The sequence below is a fragment of the Crocuta crocuta genome, unplaced genomic scaffold, assembly GCF_008692635.1.
Source record: "Crocuta crocuta isolate KB4526 unplaced genomic scaffold, BGI_CrCroc_1.0 scaffold55, whole genome shotgun sequence".
NCBI lineage: Eukaryota > Metazoa > Chordata > Mammalia > Carnivora > Hyaenidae > Crocuta > Crocuta crocuta.
The window spans coordinates 5,515,819-5,533,310 of record NW_027530512.1 but is presented as its reverse complement, the minus strand read 5'-3'; the positions used below and the strand labels follow the sequence as shown (position 1 = coordinate 5,533,310).

General features: G+C 37.5%; 1 protein-coding gene across 1 annotated transcript in view; it reads left to right on the top strand.

Moving 5' to 3' along the window:
* The window catches only part of SYNE2 (spectrin repeat containing nuclear envelope protein 2), a 336,140-nt gene that overhangs the window by 160,632 nt on the left and 158,016 nt on the right, over nucleotides 1–17,492 (top strand). Inside the window, exons 41-47 of the mRNA XM_077767198.1 lie at nucleotides 85–376; nucleotides 1,576–1,727; nucleotides 2,667–2,976; nucleotides 4,511–4,675; nucleotides 6,955–7,296; nucleotides 15,973–16,128; nucleotides 17,018–17,283. Coding sequence (XP_077623324.1) covers nucleotides 85–376; nucleotides 1,576–1,727; nucleotides 2,667–2,976; nucleotides 4,511–4,675; nucleotides 6,955–7,296; nucleotides 15,973–16,128; nucleotides 17,018–17,283 — 1,683 coding nt within the window. The remainder of the gene's footprint in view (nucleotides 1–84; nucleotides 377–1,575; nucleotides 1,728–2,666; nucleotides 2,977–4,510; nucleotides 4,676–6,954; nucleotides 7,297–15,972; nucleotides 16,129–17,017; nucleotides 17,284–17,492) is intronic.

The following is a 17,492-nucleotide window of genomic DNA, read 5'->3' as shown; positions in this document are numbered from 1 at the left end:
TGTATGAATATATTTTCTGCTGACATGGTTTCTTACATGGTATTATGGCCCCTCTAAACTTTCAGTGATGTTTGGAATTTCCAGGGAACAATTTGAATCTATGGCCCAGTTGAACAATTCTTTGAAGGAATATGGGCTTACTGAAGAAGAAGAAATAATAATGGAATCAACACATTTGATTGATAGATACCAGACATTTTTGAGACAATTGTGTGAAACTGACGAAGAGGATAAGTTACCTTCTACAGAGGACCAGAGCTTTAATGATCTTGCACATGATATCATTCATTGGATAGCAGGGATTAAAGAGTCCCTTATGGTTTTGAATTCATCTGAAGGCAAAATGCCACTTGAGGAGAGAATCCAGAAAATAAAGGTATAACTGTGGAAACTCGATTTCAGAGGTCAAAATGAACTCTATTTTTTTAAAGATTTAGAGGAAAACTGCAAAGATTTGTTTCTTAATGGAAAATAGGGTTACTATGGAATGGTTGATGGCATTCAGAGGACTGAGCTTACAAGAGAGAAGAGCTGTGATGGATCTAAAAATTATTTTAACGCAGACAGGAGAAAGAAGGTGTATTCTCTCTTTGTAAGGGCAGTACCTATGGAGTTGTGGTAGGTGCGAGTTTGCGAGGATATAAAAAATATATATATGTCAGTACAAAGATGTATCACCAATGTCAAGGCAGGGCTGGAGAGGAACTCTTCTTTGGAGCAAATATGTATGGTTCAAAAGGCTATTAGATATCGAGTCCAGTGTGTAGTTTATAAAGGTTATGATGTGCCGAGGGAGTTGCAGAGGGCAAGAAACTCCCAAGTTCCTCTAAGCCCATGTTTTACCTAAGGAGAGATTCAATAGACGTTGCTAGTTACAAACGCAGGGCACAGAAGCCCATGTGCTTCAAAGGAACCCAGAAGGATTGAAATCACATTAATCGAAGCATCATTACAGGAAGAAATGGTTATGAATAGTGAGCTGTACGAGTCAGTGACGCTTACTGAAGTAATTGGAATCATTTGGGACTGTATGTGAAAGATTTTCCAGGGGAAGTGAATCTGGAGTAGTATTTCTAAGAAGGGAGGGATGTCATTGTTAGAGCAAAGGAGGAAAAGAGAGGAACAGGGAGTGGGAATAAATCATGTTATAGTGGGGAGACAAGAGTTGGCATGGGGCGCTGCATTTTCCTGTGGGAAGCCCTAAGTCTCATTCTGGGTGTATAAAAATGTCTTGTTCAGGTTGTTACCTTAACTCTCAATGTGTAAATAATTGAGTGGATGGGAAGAAGGATTTGCCAGGGTCTTTTGGGCATATAACTTATATGAAGGCAGTTGAAAATCAAGAGGCGAGCAGGAACGCAGTGAGAGCAACCTGACAAATACTTATTGGGAACCAATTCTGTATAATGGTAAGGAGATATCATTATCTTTTGGCCATGTGAAAAATGAAAAGGTAATTTTGAAATCTACTCTGCAATTAGAACCTAAATATAATGTTTAGAAATAAAAAGATATCATATGTACTTCCCCTAAGTAATGCAAATGAGAGTCTAAGATCTTTTTTATTTAATTTAGGAAATCATTTTGCTAAAGCCTGAAGGGGACGCTAAAATACAGACCATCATGAGTCAGGCTGAGTGCAGCAAGGCTCCATTGGCTTCCAAGACCCTTACTGATATCAAGAACCAGTGGGACAACACACTCCATTTAGCCAACACGTATCTAAGGTAAAGGGCATGCATTCACTTTCACGTCTTTTCATTGCCCAGAGAAGCCATAACAAGTATGTTTTGTCTGCCTCCTGGGTTTGGATATAATATCTATTGGCAAGAAAGGCAGTAATGTCAGGGGCATCCACAATGTCAGAGGCAGAAATGAAGAGGAATAGTTTTCTGGATCAGATAGGAAGCACACGCTGTCATAACCCTGTGACAGTGTTTACTTTGGCTGCTTCATCAAGCCAGGGAGTTCTTGGTAACAAGTTAGCCTTGTCTATCATTCCACTTTCCACACCCTGCTTCTTACCAAAACCCCCTCCCCCCAGACAGTTTCAGAGTCTGCATGGTATTACTGTAGAATAATTATGCTTTTAAATATATATTCTAAGAGAGTCTCAAAAGTGTAAACATTGTAAATTTTGTCCAAATTCAGTGGACATAATTCTGGTGAAAATTCCTAAATCATATTGCATCTTAAATAATACATTTACTGTTTAGTGGAGATGTGAATTTTAGATCTTTTCTAGGAAGACAAGCAGATCAAAACTAAATTTAAGTTATGGAAAGCATAAGCTAGTTAGTTGGCCAATATAACTGAATGATTATTTGTTTTACTTATATGAGAAATAAAAATATAAGATAACATAATTTTAATTAAGTGTAATAAAAACTGGAATGGTTTAGAATCTAAATTATTAAGTGTTTGTTCTCAGGTCAAATTATGTAACAGAAATATATATATTTTTAGGAATACTGCAAATAATTTCTATCTTGATTTCTGAGCTAACCTTAGTGCCATTTAGAATGCTATATTGATAAAACCGTCCTTGGGAATAATTTATATTAGTGTTATTTTAATGCTTTTTATTATAATGTATGTTGTACTATAATATGCAAAAAACATTCCAATTTGCTAAGTGTCATTTCTAAAAATTTTGTACAACTTAGCCATCAAGAAAAACTTCTACTAGAAGGGGAGAAGTATTTGCAAAGTAAGGAGGATCTGAGATTAATGCTCACAGAACTGAAAAAGAAACAAGAGGTGGGCTTTGCTCTTCAACATGGCTTGCAGGAGAAGAAAGCTCAGTTAAAAATTTATAAGAAATTCCTCCAAAAAGCACAGGATTTGACATCCTTGCTCAAAGAGTTAAAATCTCAAGGAAGTTACCTCTTAGAGTGCACTAAGAATCCCAGCTTCAGTGAAGAGCCTTGGCTGGAGATAAAGCTACTACATGAAAGTCTTCTGCAACAACTACAGGTGAAGTGGTCAAAATAGATTTTTTGATGATTGTCACCATTATGCACAATGATGTCATATTTGTATATGGAACTATTTTTTGTTCATTTGGTAAATCCAAAACTTTTAACATTTAATTTATCATTTTTAGATACAAAGACCAACTCCTTACGGATGGAGGGCTCAATCCAGTTTTGCTAGAGGAATCCAGTGGCCATTATTTGATTATTATGTTATTTTTTCTCATTTGAGTTCCTCTTTTCAAGGGCCAGAAGGGTTAAGATTTTTTCAGGTATCTCCCTGAAGGTGATGGTGTCAAAGTTATCCATGCATCCACCTCTCCATCCATCATCTGTCCATTGGAATAGTTTACATTTGACCCAGGAACAAATGGGTCATGCCCATGCTGAGCACCCCCACAGATGAAAATCTGCATGTAACTTTTGACTTCCCCAAAACTTAACTGCTAATATCCTACTTTTGACAGGAAGCCTTCCAGACAACATACACAGTTGATTATCATATATATTATATGTTATATAAATTACATATATATACATATATATGTATATTACTTATATATTCAAACATCTATTACTTATAATATGTATTCTTACAATATATATTACTTTCAACAAAGTAAGTTAGAGAAAAGAAAATGTTGTTCAGAAAATCGTAAAAGGAAATACATTTACAGTACTGAACTCTATAAGCTCTATGATAAGTGGATCCATATAGTTCAAACATCAGCCATATATTCATTATTCTGTATAAACCTTATCAGTTTCCCTCCCTTGAGTGGTCTGCAGTAAAGGAGTTAAGAGATAAATGTTGGCTTGTCACAAGGAAGTGTATTCTCATAAGAGAATTGTCTATAATTCTTGCATATGGGAAGTCAGATCAATGTAAGGATTATGGTTAAGAAATCCCATTTATACAGATCGCAGAAGATGTGTAGGGGTAAATACATACCCACTTGGCTATAAATTATTTAGTTTAATAATTGCTACTTTTCTGATCAGGTGTGGCCACCTTATTTTCCTATTCCAGGAAGAGAACCTGAAGATGGGTTTGCTCTCAAGTTAGGATTACTTTTTCCTAACACACAATGTTGGAATTTAATTCTTAGGAAAGGAATCTGAGGTTAGGCTGATCTCATATAGTCTCATTTACAACTGTGGGTATTTGATTTTACTAAGAAGGATAATTAAGAGAGCTGCTTTATCATGGATGTTTGTGATTTGATGATATAATTTGAAGCCTTTACATTTTGTAAACCTCTTGAGAAGTAAATTGTCTTTAGGAATGAAATGAAGGCAAAGAAGCATGTGATTTCAATAAGCCATTTGTGGGGGGGTGGGGTGGGGAAGAGGAGATTTTACATTGAAATATCTCAAATACTAAAACTTTACTTAAGAACCCTGGACAATTTATGGGCCTCTTCCTGTTTCAAGATGAAACTTCATAAAACAAGTGTTTGTGAACAATTTAATTATTTTAGGAGTGAAGAAATTCAGAGACATAATTGGTGAATTGTCAATGGTTTTACTTGTAGGATTCTGTGCAAAAATTGGAAGGTCATGTTCAAGAACACCACTCATACCAGGATTGTGTCACAGACCTGAATACTACGTTGGACAATATCTCCAAGGAATTTGCCAATTTTCTTGATAAGCCTGTGGATCAAATAGCAGTTGAGGAAAAACTGCAGAAACTGCAGGTATTAAACCATGTCCAGACATGATGGGCATTGAAACAAAAATCAATATTAATTACGATGAACAAATAAGTGTCTTTGGTCAGAAATCCAGTTGGTATTCATATGATTAAGATAATTTAAGTTCTGCCCGGTCATAGAAAGTGAGAATACTCTTCTTTAGTGACCATATCCATTTGTAATTTGACTTAAACATTTCCCTGCACTCTGGAGCCTCAGAGACTATTCTACCCATGACCAGTCTGTACCTCCTGGAGATCTTTGTTTCAGAGACCCCATGTGACTCCAGGAGATACTGGGTAGTCCAAGGATGCACAGGATGCAGCAAGATCAAGGGGGAAATGCTTCCCTTTTGCATTCTTTATCATGGGCAAATGGGAGTTAGAGTCTGTACCTTATTAATTTTCACACTCATGTTCTAAGTTCGAGCTATCTCCAGATGTAAGGCTTCCAAAATCCTCTCCCAAACTGCAGTAGCACCTAGCCTCAGACAGTGAGGATCGTAGGCGCTTTACCCACATCCTCAAAACACGTTCCTTGGATCCTCACTCTTTGCTTAGCCAATAAGCAAGCCTGAGAGGTGTCTTCTAGAAGAAAACAAAGTAAAGCATCTTCTCAGCTTTTTCTTTGCCAGCTCCTTAACTGGAGATTTCAGGGGGTGGGTCTCAGAGCAGCACCGGTGGCCTGAGTGTGGGAATTCCTCATCTTTTTCTTTTGGGATCTGGGAATCATGCATACCTTCTCCTCCATGGCCTGTTATTGTGACAGGGCTGCTTCCCTTTTTAACAGTGATTGTGTGATACATGTTCAGGGCTCAGCCATGTCCAAGACACTGTTTGGGTTCCACGGATACTGAGGGAAGTGTCCAACATGAGCCCAGCTCAGGCTCCTGTTGCAAAATTAACATAGAACCTCTGCTATAGATAGAAGGAATCTCAGAGGCCATCAAGTTCAGACCCTGTACTGAATATGTGATAAGCTGGGTTCTGGAGAGATGAGGGAATTCCAAGGTCACCAGGTTAAATGACAGAGTAGGGGCTACAACTCAGGTCTTCTGATCCCAGTACACAAGCTCTACTGGGATGTCGGGCAGTTATTTGTGGTTCAGCGTGTCCAGAAAATAGCAACTTCCCTTTCTCCATCTCCCAGCTCCCAACCAATAGGCCTGCTTTTTCTTCCATAGTCTCTGACTCTGTGAACATCTCTCCCATCTCTCCAGGGTTCAAGTCAAAATCCTGGTTATCCATGCTTTCCCAGACTCCTCAGTCTAGTCAGACACTGAGTATTGTCTCTTTCATCTCTGGAATCTCTGTACAATTTGTTACTTCCTCAAGATCCCCGTTATTGCCTCCTTAGGGCAGACCTTCAGCAAACAGACCCCTGCATCGACTTGTGAATGGGCTCTGCCTGCACTTGTCACCCTCTCTATTGCAACATCCTGGTGGCCACCCATATCTTTTTAAAATGCAATTGAAACTCCAACTTAATGTTTCAGTAACCTGTGTGTATTTGTTAGCATAGACCTTTACACATTCTAATACAATTGTCTGTTCTGTGTCTCTCACTAGACTATAGGAACCTGATGGGACTGAATTTTAGTCATCTGTGCAACTTCAAAACCTATCCTGATAGGGGCATCTGGCTGGCTTGGTCAGTAGACTGTGCAACTCTTGATCTCAGGGTTGTGAATTCGAGCCCCACGTTGGGTGTACCACATTGGTTTTAAAACATAAAAGACGATGTTAAAAAAGTCTATCATAATAATATTTGCTGCTAGTGGAATGATTGCGTGGACACTGTGTAGTCTATTAGGATAGTGACTAATAAATACTATATAGTTCACTTAGTAACTTAAAGTCTCTATTTCAATAGTAACATCAGTAGCTGCTATAGTATCTCAAATTGCAGTTGAGTCTTGAGTTCTGAAATTAGCCTGATTTGTTCATGCATTTAGTAAATATTTGAGTTCCTGTTATATTTAAGATATTACATTGGACAGATTGATTTAAGTTTTGCTCTGAATTTTAAATATTAACTCTAGATTCATGTGGGCACATTCTAAATGATGCTTTTATTTTTTTTTTTAATGCTTTGCACAAAGTAGGCTCTTATTATTTAGTGGTTTAAATTTTGCCCAAAGTTTTTTCTTTGTGATACAAATTGGTAAATTTTTTATACTTCCCCCTGCTGGAGAAGAGAACGCCGCAATTTACGAAAGTCAATTAACTCTTGTGACAATTGAACGGAAATACTTTGCGTGATCATCTTTTCTCCACTTACAGGAACTAGAGAAAAGACTCCATTTACAAGATGACACATTGGAGAAGACTTTAGCTTTAGCAAAATCCATCAAGAAAAATACATCTTCAGTGGGACAGAAGATTATTAAAGATGATATAAAATCACTTAAGTGTAAACGAAAGGATTTGGAAAACAGACTTGAATCTGCTAAGCAGGAGACAGAAAGTTGTCTCAATAGCATTCTCCAATCGAAACGCTCCATGGAACAGAAAGAAAAGTTTAGTCCTCCAGGCAGAGAGAAGGAGGTCACTTGTGATGTGCAGGGGTCCACTCGGGACTCAGCTGCACTGGAAAAGTTTGAACAAGATTGGGAAATAAACAAGGTAAGTGCTTGTGATTGCCTCTCCAAGACATGGCGTCTGCCAGTGAAGAGGTGTTGGGCTCTGAAAAGAGGGTGGTGAATCAAGCCTTCTGATTTCATAATTAAACCCTCAATGTGTGGGCTATTTATGATGCCCACTTGTAAAAAGAACCCTTAGAAAACTGTCCAGGAATTCGGTGGTGAAATATTACTGTTTAGTCTGTTAAAATGTCAGTCATCAATTTAGGTTGATTATTCTCTCTGATATGTAATCAGATACAGTTTCTTGGGTCAAGAGCATAAAGGCAAATTAGAAAAGGCAAAAGAAAAGAAAATGTGTTCTACCCATTTTCTGAGGAAAAAAATCCAAGAGCACCAATTTTTTTTTGGTTGACTTTACAATGAAATCAGAGACTGTTTGAAAGGATAGATTCCTTCTTTTTTTCTCATGTTAACCCTATACTGCAAATGCATTTTTAAATGTTGTCAGATCATTTGGTGTGAGAACATCAACATTCAGGCTCCTCATTTTCCCTGGGGAGAAGAAAGAAGAATGTTGTTTTGTTTTCACTGTAAACCAAATGGGTACATTTTCCTGTGGCTCTTCAAGTTCTTTCTCACAGGTTGGAGACTGAAATGGAAAAGACACAAAGAACCATCCAGTATCCTGTATTTGAAAGAGTCTTCCTATTAGGCAGCCTCTCACAGTCCAGGGTCCAGTGGGACCATCACAAAGATTAGACCATTCAGGTGTGAGTCCTCCTCAGCTTTTTATGGAGTATGTGATCAACAGCTGTGAAAGAATGTGCACTTCTGTTGTCTTCTTAATTTTTTTTTAATGTTTATTTATTTTTGAGAGACAGAGACAGAGCGGGGCAGGGAGGGGCCGGGAGAAGGGGAGACACAGAATCCGAAGCAGGTTCCAGGCTCTGAGTGGTCAGCACAGAGCCCAACACAAGGTTCAAACTCATGAGCTGTGAGATCATGACCTGAGCTTACATTGGACGATTAACCAACTGTGCCACCCAGGCGCCCTTTCTGTTGTCTTCTTAAAACAGAAATGCATGGAAAATTATAGGAACCAGATAGCAATTTCTAGAAATATGTAAAACAAGGTTAAATGCCAATGGAGCATCTTTTTGGCCATGAGAAAGACTTCTAAATCCCACAAGCAGTGTTAGATACTGTTAAGGAAAATGTCTTAAAGAGTGAAGGGCCCGTGCATGCAACTCTTCAGTTGTACGTATAAAAGAAACTTTCTTAACAGTATTTAAAGAGCAGTAGGTAAGTAAAAAAGAAAAAAATACCCGAGTGCTTTCTATCCTGATGCATGATTTTGCTACAGGGAGTTGCTTAATAACTTTTAAAATTAGCTTCTCAGACCCATTTTGGCTATGAGCCCCCAAAATTCAATAGAGTATATTGAAAACTAAATAAAGATCATAATCCAAATAGAAGAATTTTTATAATTTACTAAGCTTTTGCTTAATCTTGAATGATGAGTTATTTATAATTTATGATGCTTCATTAAAATGTTTTTCCACTGAATCATGTAAGACAAATATAGTCTAATAAAATTTTTATTTAATTTGTGGTGTCTCGTGTAATGGTCAAAAGGTTCATGTGTTTGTGAAGGAGGAGATAAGCTGTTTTTTTTAATGTTTATTTTTGAAAGAGAGAGAGAGACAGAGAGAGAAAGAGCAAGTGGGGAAGGGGCAGAGAGAGAGAAGGACCTAAGATCCAAAGAGGGCTCTGTGCTGACAGCAGAGAGTCCAATGCAGGACTTGAACTTGCCAACCATGAGATCACAACCTGAGCTGAAGTCGGACACTTAACTGACTGAGCCACCTAGGTACCCTGAGATAAGCTATTATTAAAGCTAAAAACATTATAGAGGTACTTAAGTCTTCAAATAATTTTCATAGGTCTAGGGTAGAGGAAACTGGTTTTAATTCCCTACTAGTATTTTATTATGATTACCTTTTACTTTTGTGTAACATGAATCTTTTTTTTTCTAATTTTCTCTATTCTAAGTACTCCCTGTATTTGCTTTATTCTATGTAACATTAGACTATGTAAGACCCAGAACAATTTTAATGTTGAACAGCTAGTAAAATGATCAAAACATATACAGACACATATAAGACAAGTGTAAATTATTTAAACAAGAGTCTCTATATACTGAGTGCATAGAGTACATAAAAGCACAATATACTGAATTATAAATTTAATTAATTAGAAACTATTGTGGTAGTGAAAACAAGCACTTAATTCATTAAAAACATTTACCGAGGCCTCTTTTGTGCTAGTCATTCTACTAGAATAGGGGTACACTTGTCACAGCTTAAAATCTAACACTAAGTATCTAATTAATGCTCATTTCACATGACTTTTTGGTATTTGGAGGGGCTTTTATCAGATTATTTAAAATTTTAGGAAGCTTTTATGTTCTTCTACTTTTTCTTTAGTAAATTTCATGTGATCTTAGAGTTTTGTTGAAAGTATGATTGCACTTTTCAAAAATTGCCATTACAGCATGTTTATATTTAAATCCGTCGCAAAGAATTTCATTTTCAGTGAAATTTAGGGGATAACTTAGATCTGGACCTTTGGCTGACTTTTTCTTTAATATAAAAAATATTAAGGCAAAGCTGGAGGCAAAAGAAATTATAACATGCAGACTGAAAGGTATGGGTGCTTATGATCCAATAATATCATACTAGATATTTTTATAGAGATGGATTTATCAGAGGCTTTTTAAAATGTTTTTATTTATTTTTGAGAGGGAGAAAGAAAGAGACAGCATGAACAGGGGAGAGTCAGAGAGAGAGGGAGACACAGAATGCAAAGACAGCTCCAGGCTCTGAGCTAGCTGTCAGCATGGAGCCTGACACGGGGCTCAGACCCACAAACTGTGAGATCATGACCTGAGCTGAAGACGGATGCTTAACCGACTGAGCCACCCGGGTGCCCCTCCCAGAGTTTTTGAATATGAAAGGGCAGAACTACCTTCCATCTCCCCTTCTGTATAGGTGAAGTGAAGTAACAAATTAGGATATGATAAAAAGTGGAGACTGAGTAATCTTTTAAGAGTTCAGATGTTCATAAAGGGAAATGATAAAGAGGAAAAACAGGAAAGTAATACGTTCTGGGTTTGTTATTATTCTGAAAACTCATAAAGCAACATTACATATTAACTGGTGTTAAGCGTTCTTTCTTGCCCCCCTCCTTTCAAATGTCAACCTACATGACATAATTGCTCCTCCAAAAACTTTTTGTCTATAATTACTTCTTTAAATTCCTTGTCATTAGGTATAATTGCTAGTCAGTATGTCTGAATTGTTTTTTGTTCTTTTTGAAAAGTTCTGAGCATTTATCATTTCAATGTGTAAGAAGCATCCATAAAGAAATTTTGGAAAGTGGATGGTTACAGATACAGGCAAAGGCATCCCACTGTGGGTGAGCGCCCAGAAATATAGTGGCGTCTGTACTAGAATAAGAAGGAAAACCACTTACTGGGTAAACAATTTTCAGTCCTGGGGAAAATGATGTCTATTTTTGGTGTTGTTTATCCCAATAACACCGTAAAAAAGTTTTTGTAATGGAACACATCGTTGGGCCATATGCCAACTCTGTCTCCAAAGTGTATTACTCTGCCTCTTTTGGGCCCATATGTAAATCATGCTTCTTACTCTAGAGGTATTTTTTGTAATCTAAGATTTATTCCTTTACAGGACACTAAGTGACTTATATAGTATACATGGTGTTGACAACTGTGAGCAGCATGCATTTGAGAGCCCATTCCAAAGTCCTGAAATCTTAGGCTGAGGGACCTTAGAAACTCTCTAGCCTAACCCTTGTGTTTCAGGTGAGGGAAGCCAGAGATGTTAATTGGTCAAATTCGTATTCCAGCAGCACTGGGACTAGAACACAGGCATCCTCTACCCAGCCTGATGTTTGGTGCCTTACCCACCATTTTATTGAATGTGTTATGTGGGTTGTTAATTAATGTGCCCTCTGACCTCAGTGGACCTTTTATTGAGTTCTTGTGCCTATTTTGAACCTTCTCTACTCTTGGTAAACCCAACCAAATCCTGTTACTATCCTTCCTAGGAGGTATTGGGTCAACAACAGCGAGATTGGTAGATCTAGATTGGCAGACCCTCAATTTCTTTGCTCTCTACTTTGTAACCCACAGATGGTTCATCTTAACAAGCAAAGACTAAACAAAACTGTCTTATTTTTTGTCTAATATTAATTCATCTATACATCCATTCAGTAAAAATTTATTGAGCAGAGCATGAGGGTTCCATGATGAGCAAAAAATAGACACTGTCTCTATTCTCGTTGAGCTTCTAGTCTAGAGGAGACATGCATCGATCAAGTAACTAACTAATGAGAGCCTAATTACAGGAACTGAATGAAGGAACCCATTTCCATGATCGTCTACAATAAAGGAGTCTCTGCCATGAACTGTAGTCAGAGCTTCCAGAAGGAAACAACATTTGAAAGGAGACCCAAAGGGTGGGTTGGAATTAACAAAGCTCAGGGCTGGATGTTGGGAGCATTTTTGACAGAGCTTCCTCTCTTGTGGTGGGGGAGAGAGCATGAAGAGTTTGAAAGGATGAAAGAGAGGGTGGAGGAAAGAAGAGAGTGACAGAGGTGAGGCCTGAGATGTAGGCGAGGCTGGCTGAGTCACAAGTGACTCATGGTCATGTTAGCATTGTAGACATTATGCAAACAGATAGAGGCAGCCCCTGAGACTGCGCTGATATGCCTTTCAGTTTGTCCCTAGTGGTGATGATGGATGCTTATCTATAGAAAGCTTTTATTTTTTACGACTGAGCAATATTCCTTACATGTGTACACTGCACTTTCTTTATCCATAGATCTACTGAGGGACACTTAGGTGGCTTCCATATCTTGGGTGTTGTAAATAATGCTGTAGCAAGCATAGGGATGCACATATCTCTTCAAATTTGTGTTTTCATTTTCTATGGATAAATACCCAGAAGCAGAATCACTGGAATCACTGGATCGTATGACATACTTTTAATTTTTTGAAGAATCTTCATAATGTTTTCAATAGTGATTGAACCAACTTACATTCCTGTCAGTAGTGTATGAGGGTTCTCTTTTCTCCACGTTCTCACCAGCACTTGTTATTTTTTGCCTTTTTAATAATAACCAATCTGACAGGTGTGAGGTGGCGTCTCACTGTGGTTTGGATTTGCATTTCCCTGATGATGAGGGATGTTGAGCATCTTTCATGTGCCTGTTTACCTCCTGAATGTACAGATATGTACATTCACATCCTCTGCCCCTTTTCTAATCAGACTGTTTTTTAATCATAAATTGTATAAGTTCTTTGTATAGTTTGGCTGTTAATCCATTAATATGGGTTTGTAAGTATATGACTTGCAAATATCTTCTTCCATTCAGTAGGTTGCCTTTTTGTTTTGTTGATGGCTTCACTTGCTGTGCAAAAGCTTTTTGGTTTGATGTAGTCCCATTTGTTTATTTTAGTTTTTTTGCCTTTGCCTCAGACTTGTCCAAAAAAATATTGCTAAGATTAATGTCAAAGAGCTTACTGCTCATGTTTTCTTCTAGGAGAATAGCTCAGTCATTTTTTTAACCTTTTTTTTTTTTTTTTTTAAGAGAGAGGGAGAGTGTGTGTGTGAGAGTAGGGAAGGGGCAGGGAGAGAGGGAGACAGAGGGTCTGAAGCAGGATCTGAGCTGTCAGCGCTGAGCCCAATGCGGCCCTCAAGCTCGAGAACCACGACTCCATGACCTGAGCCAAAGTTGGACATTCAACCAACTGAGCCACTGGGGTACCCAGAGAGTAACTCGGTCTTGTTAGCAGTCAGAGAAATACCATTAAAACAGTAATGATAGCAACTTCACATGCATTATATTGGCAGAAATTAAAGTCTGTTGGTACCAAATATCAGAGAGGATTAGGGAAAATAAGAAATCTTTTACCATGCTGGTGGGAATAAAAACCGTAATTCAGTTTGGAGAACAAACCAATAACTATCCGTTGACAGTCAAAAGGAGTAATTTTACTTTTAGGAAAACATCCCAAAGAAACTCACACAATGTTCAAGAAGACCGACACAAGGGTGTTTGTCAGAGCAATACCTGTAACAAGAGAAACTGGAAACAATATTATGTTCACAGTAGCCTGACAGATGAATAAGTCATGTTCATGCAGACAGTAGAACCGTAAAGAAGGTAAAATGGCTGTGCTAGATTTATATCTGTCAACATGAATATACCCGACACATACTGCTGAATGAAAAAAAAAAACAAGTTATGATAATACATGGTTCCAGTTTTATAAGAATTAAAATACATAAGACAATACTGTATGAATACTAACATATATAATTAAAGTATAAAAATGTGTGTGTAGGGGTGCCTGGCTGGCTCAGTTTGTAGACCTTGTGACTCTTGATCTCAGGGTCATGAGTTTGAGCCCCACATTGGTTGGAGAGATGATTTAATAAATATTTTTAAAGTTGTATATGTACATTTCAGAATAGTGGTTATCTTTGGAAGGAAGAGATGAAAGAAAGATGTGCACTGGGCTTTAAATTATATTTGATTAATTTGTAGTATGGAAGATTACATTACTTATATCTGTATTGTGAGTAATACTGTAGGTTATATTTTGTTTTCTAACTACGTTTGAAATCTCTTATATTTAAAATAAAATTGTTCAGGGGTGCCTGGGTGGCTTGTTTGAGTATCCGACTTTGGCTCAGGTCTTGATCTCATGATCTGTGAGTTCAAGCCCCACATCAAGCTCTGTGCTGACAGCTCAGAGCCTGGAACCTACTGCAGATTCTGTCTCCCTTTCTCTCCACCCTTCCCCCACTCATGCTGTATCTCTGACTCTCTCCCAAAAACAAATAAACGTTAAAAAAATGTTTTTTAAATAAAATAAAATTGTTCAAATGAGCCTGCAGAATCAAAATAAAATATAGTAAAGGGTGATGAGCAAAGATGACTGACTACAAAAGAATCTTTCCAGGAGCCAATCAGGACCTTGAGTCTGTGTTCCGATCTCTCTGGGCATGAGCAAGAGAATGTTACCTTTTAAATTTGAAATGTTCGTTTGAGGGATTCCGTTGGATATTCTGCCAAGGTAGAAACATGGCTTTTGGGGTTAGTAAACATATGGTGTTTGGAGGTGATTGCAGGTTTTTCAGAATGCTCTCTCTGGCCACTAAAGATAGATTACAAATGGCCAATTGTTACTAGTCCTCAAGTCACTGATGTATGAGGTAAGTCAGACCAAGGGCTCTGAGTTCTTAGTAGATGATTAATAATAAGTAAAGTTTTCTTAGGGCCCTACTATCTCAGCCTTCACCTCAGGGGCTCTTGTTCTGCAGGTAGATTTGGGAGGGTAACAAGTGGGAGGCAGGTGTCCACCTCCTGTGATTGCGGCTCACGGCAAGGAGCACCCACGGGCTGATGGAGACTGTGGTGGGGCGCCTTTCTCTTTTCCTCTTGTAGTCTTCCAGAATCTTTCGTCCTGAGATGCTGCCTTCCCTGTGGATTTTTAACTATAGTGTGCATGAATAAATGGTTGGGAATGGAGGAAGCTTTCAAAATCATTTTAATCATTTGTAGCCTTTTGAAAGAAGTAACTTGTGCTAGGTGCCAACTAATCAAAACTAGTCACACTGGTCAGCTGAGTTTTCTTATCAGTTAGTTTTGGGGAAGCTCTGGACACATAAAACATCTGTTTTATTTGATTAAATAATCTTTTAACTTTAGAATAGTCATACATTGATGGAAAAGCTGTCAAGATGGTACAGAAAGGCTTCGTAGGTCTCTTACCCAGTTTCCCTTTTTCTTAACATTCTACATTGCTCTCTAGGCGGAATTTTTATGATAACAATTTCTACCTTGTTTGGGGATGTGGACACATGTTATTCACAGACTTATTAATACAGACCTTACTGACATGAAAGCATATGGCAAAATTAAACAGCACTTCATTTATTAAGTAACCTGAAAGTAAAAACTAATACCTTCACAAAATAATTGAAATCTCTTGAAATGATGGTCGTGGTACCCGATACACATAAATACTCGGCAAATATTTGTCAAAAGAACAAATAAATGAATGCAGGTACCATCTCTTAGTCACATGTACCCTATGAGAAACTCCAGTTGGTACGGCTTTCAGAAAAGATCAAATTACTACATGTCTAGCCTATTCTGCCTCACCCAAGTTGGAATTCTTACTGTTAATTTGTTGAAGCATAATCCATTGTTAATATCATGCAATCTTGATGTTTCTGCCGTCTATCCACTTAGTATCTTCAACTACCAATAGGTAACGTTGAATGCCAGATATTTACCCTGCTCTCTGCATCATAGTGAATACTAAGCATAAACTTTAGAACTTTTGTTTTTTCCACATCTGTTCTCTTTAAGACTAGATTATACCTCATGATATAATTATAGATCCTATCCTATCTTTTCAAAAAAGTTTTTCCTTGGGATACCAATATTGGCATTAAATATTGCATGAAAAAAATGATCTTCGCTAGTGCCCAAACACACTTTTTGAAAGCCTTTACTTTGAGTAAATAGAAGGAACTAGAATGTTTTCACCAAGAAAAAGAAAAATTATTTATTTGGAAGGTAGACCATTCGGCAATTAATCTTTTTATGTTTTCAGAATTCAGCTGTGGAAATGGTTTTGTCAAAACAACTTTCTCTCGATGTTCAAGAAAGCATGAAAAACACTGGCGACGAGCATAAAGTCAATGAGCTGCAAAATCAACCTTTAGAATTAGATGTTGTGTTAAGAAATGAACAATTAAAGGAGATAGAGGTATGGAAACAAGAAAAACATTGACAACATGATTGCATCATTTATCCAGTGCAATACAATATATTTTAATTACCAGAAACTTGCTTGTACAGAATGAAAAGTCTCATTTAACCTTTGCCTGATGATCAATTTGGTAACTATATAATTATGTACTAATCAGTAAGTTGTATAAATCTTTCCATTTACAAAGTGGAAGAGTTTAATGAACATTAGTCTTTTTCATGAAGTTCCTAAAAACTTAACTTACTCAGTAACACTATTTGGAGATTCTGACTTCTCATTTCTCTTCTTAGTCATATGTATTCTTCAGATTCTGACAAATTTATTTTTCCAAATTATCAGCATTATGGGGTACTTCTTTGTTTTTACAGCCGTGTTTACATAGCTATGTTTATTTATTTATGTACTTACAGCTCTGTAATCTAAAAGTTCAATACGTGGCCATGTTAAAAAAAAAGAAACGACCCCTACAATTTTGGCTAAGTTTATATAACTGTAAACATGTATTTCAAACAAGAAAGAAGGGTGATGTATGTGAATAATAAAATAAAGGTATCATAGATAAAGAATGTATATAAATGAAGTATCTACAAATGTAGAACAACCCAGAATAAAAAGCAGTAAATCTTCCTTTAGACACTACAGAACCTTTTGACATGATAAGAAGATCTAATTCTATTAAATGCTAGAACAATTGTGAATTTCAGTCTAGATTTTAACATAATTCTAGTGAAAAAAATCTCTTGATCTTTCAGCACCTTAGTTTCTCTGTGTGCAAATGAAATATTCAAAACATATTCTTGGGATATAATGTTACTGGAAGGAAGGAAATTAATGAGTGAGTAGGGGAGTGAATATATATTTACCAATTTCCTTGACCTGTTTTTAGGAATTGTATGCCCGGTTGGATGCAAAGAAAGCAGCCATTGAGCCACTGGAACAAACTGAGTATCTCAATAAAGCAGAAACACGTGCCTTGGTTCTTCACAATACAGGGTATTCAGTGAACTATTTGGACAATCTGCTTCAGGCACTTATCACTTTGAAGAAAAATAAAGAAAGCCAGTATTGTTTCCTAAAGGATTTTCAGGAACAGCTTGCTACAGTTGAATCCTCAGTGAAAACCTTGTTGACAGAAAAGGAAAGTCTAAAAGTGTAAGTATAAGAATTTAGGACTCAGAGCACCTGGTGGCTCAGTTGGTTAAGCGTCTGGTGTCGGCTTAGGTCATGATCTCACAGTGGTGGGTTTAAGCCCTGCATGGGGCTCTGTGCTGACAGCTCAGAGCCTGGAGCCTGCTAGGGATTCTGTCTCCCTCTGACTCTGCCCCTCCCGCACTCTGCTCTGTATCTCTGTCCCCCCCCCC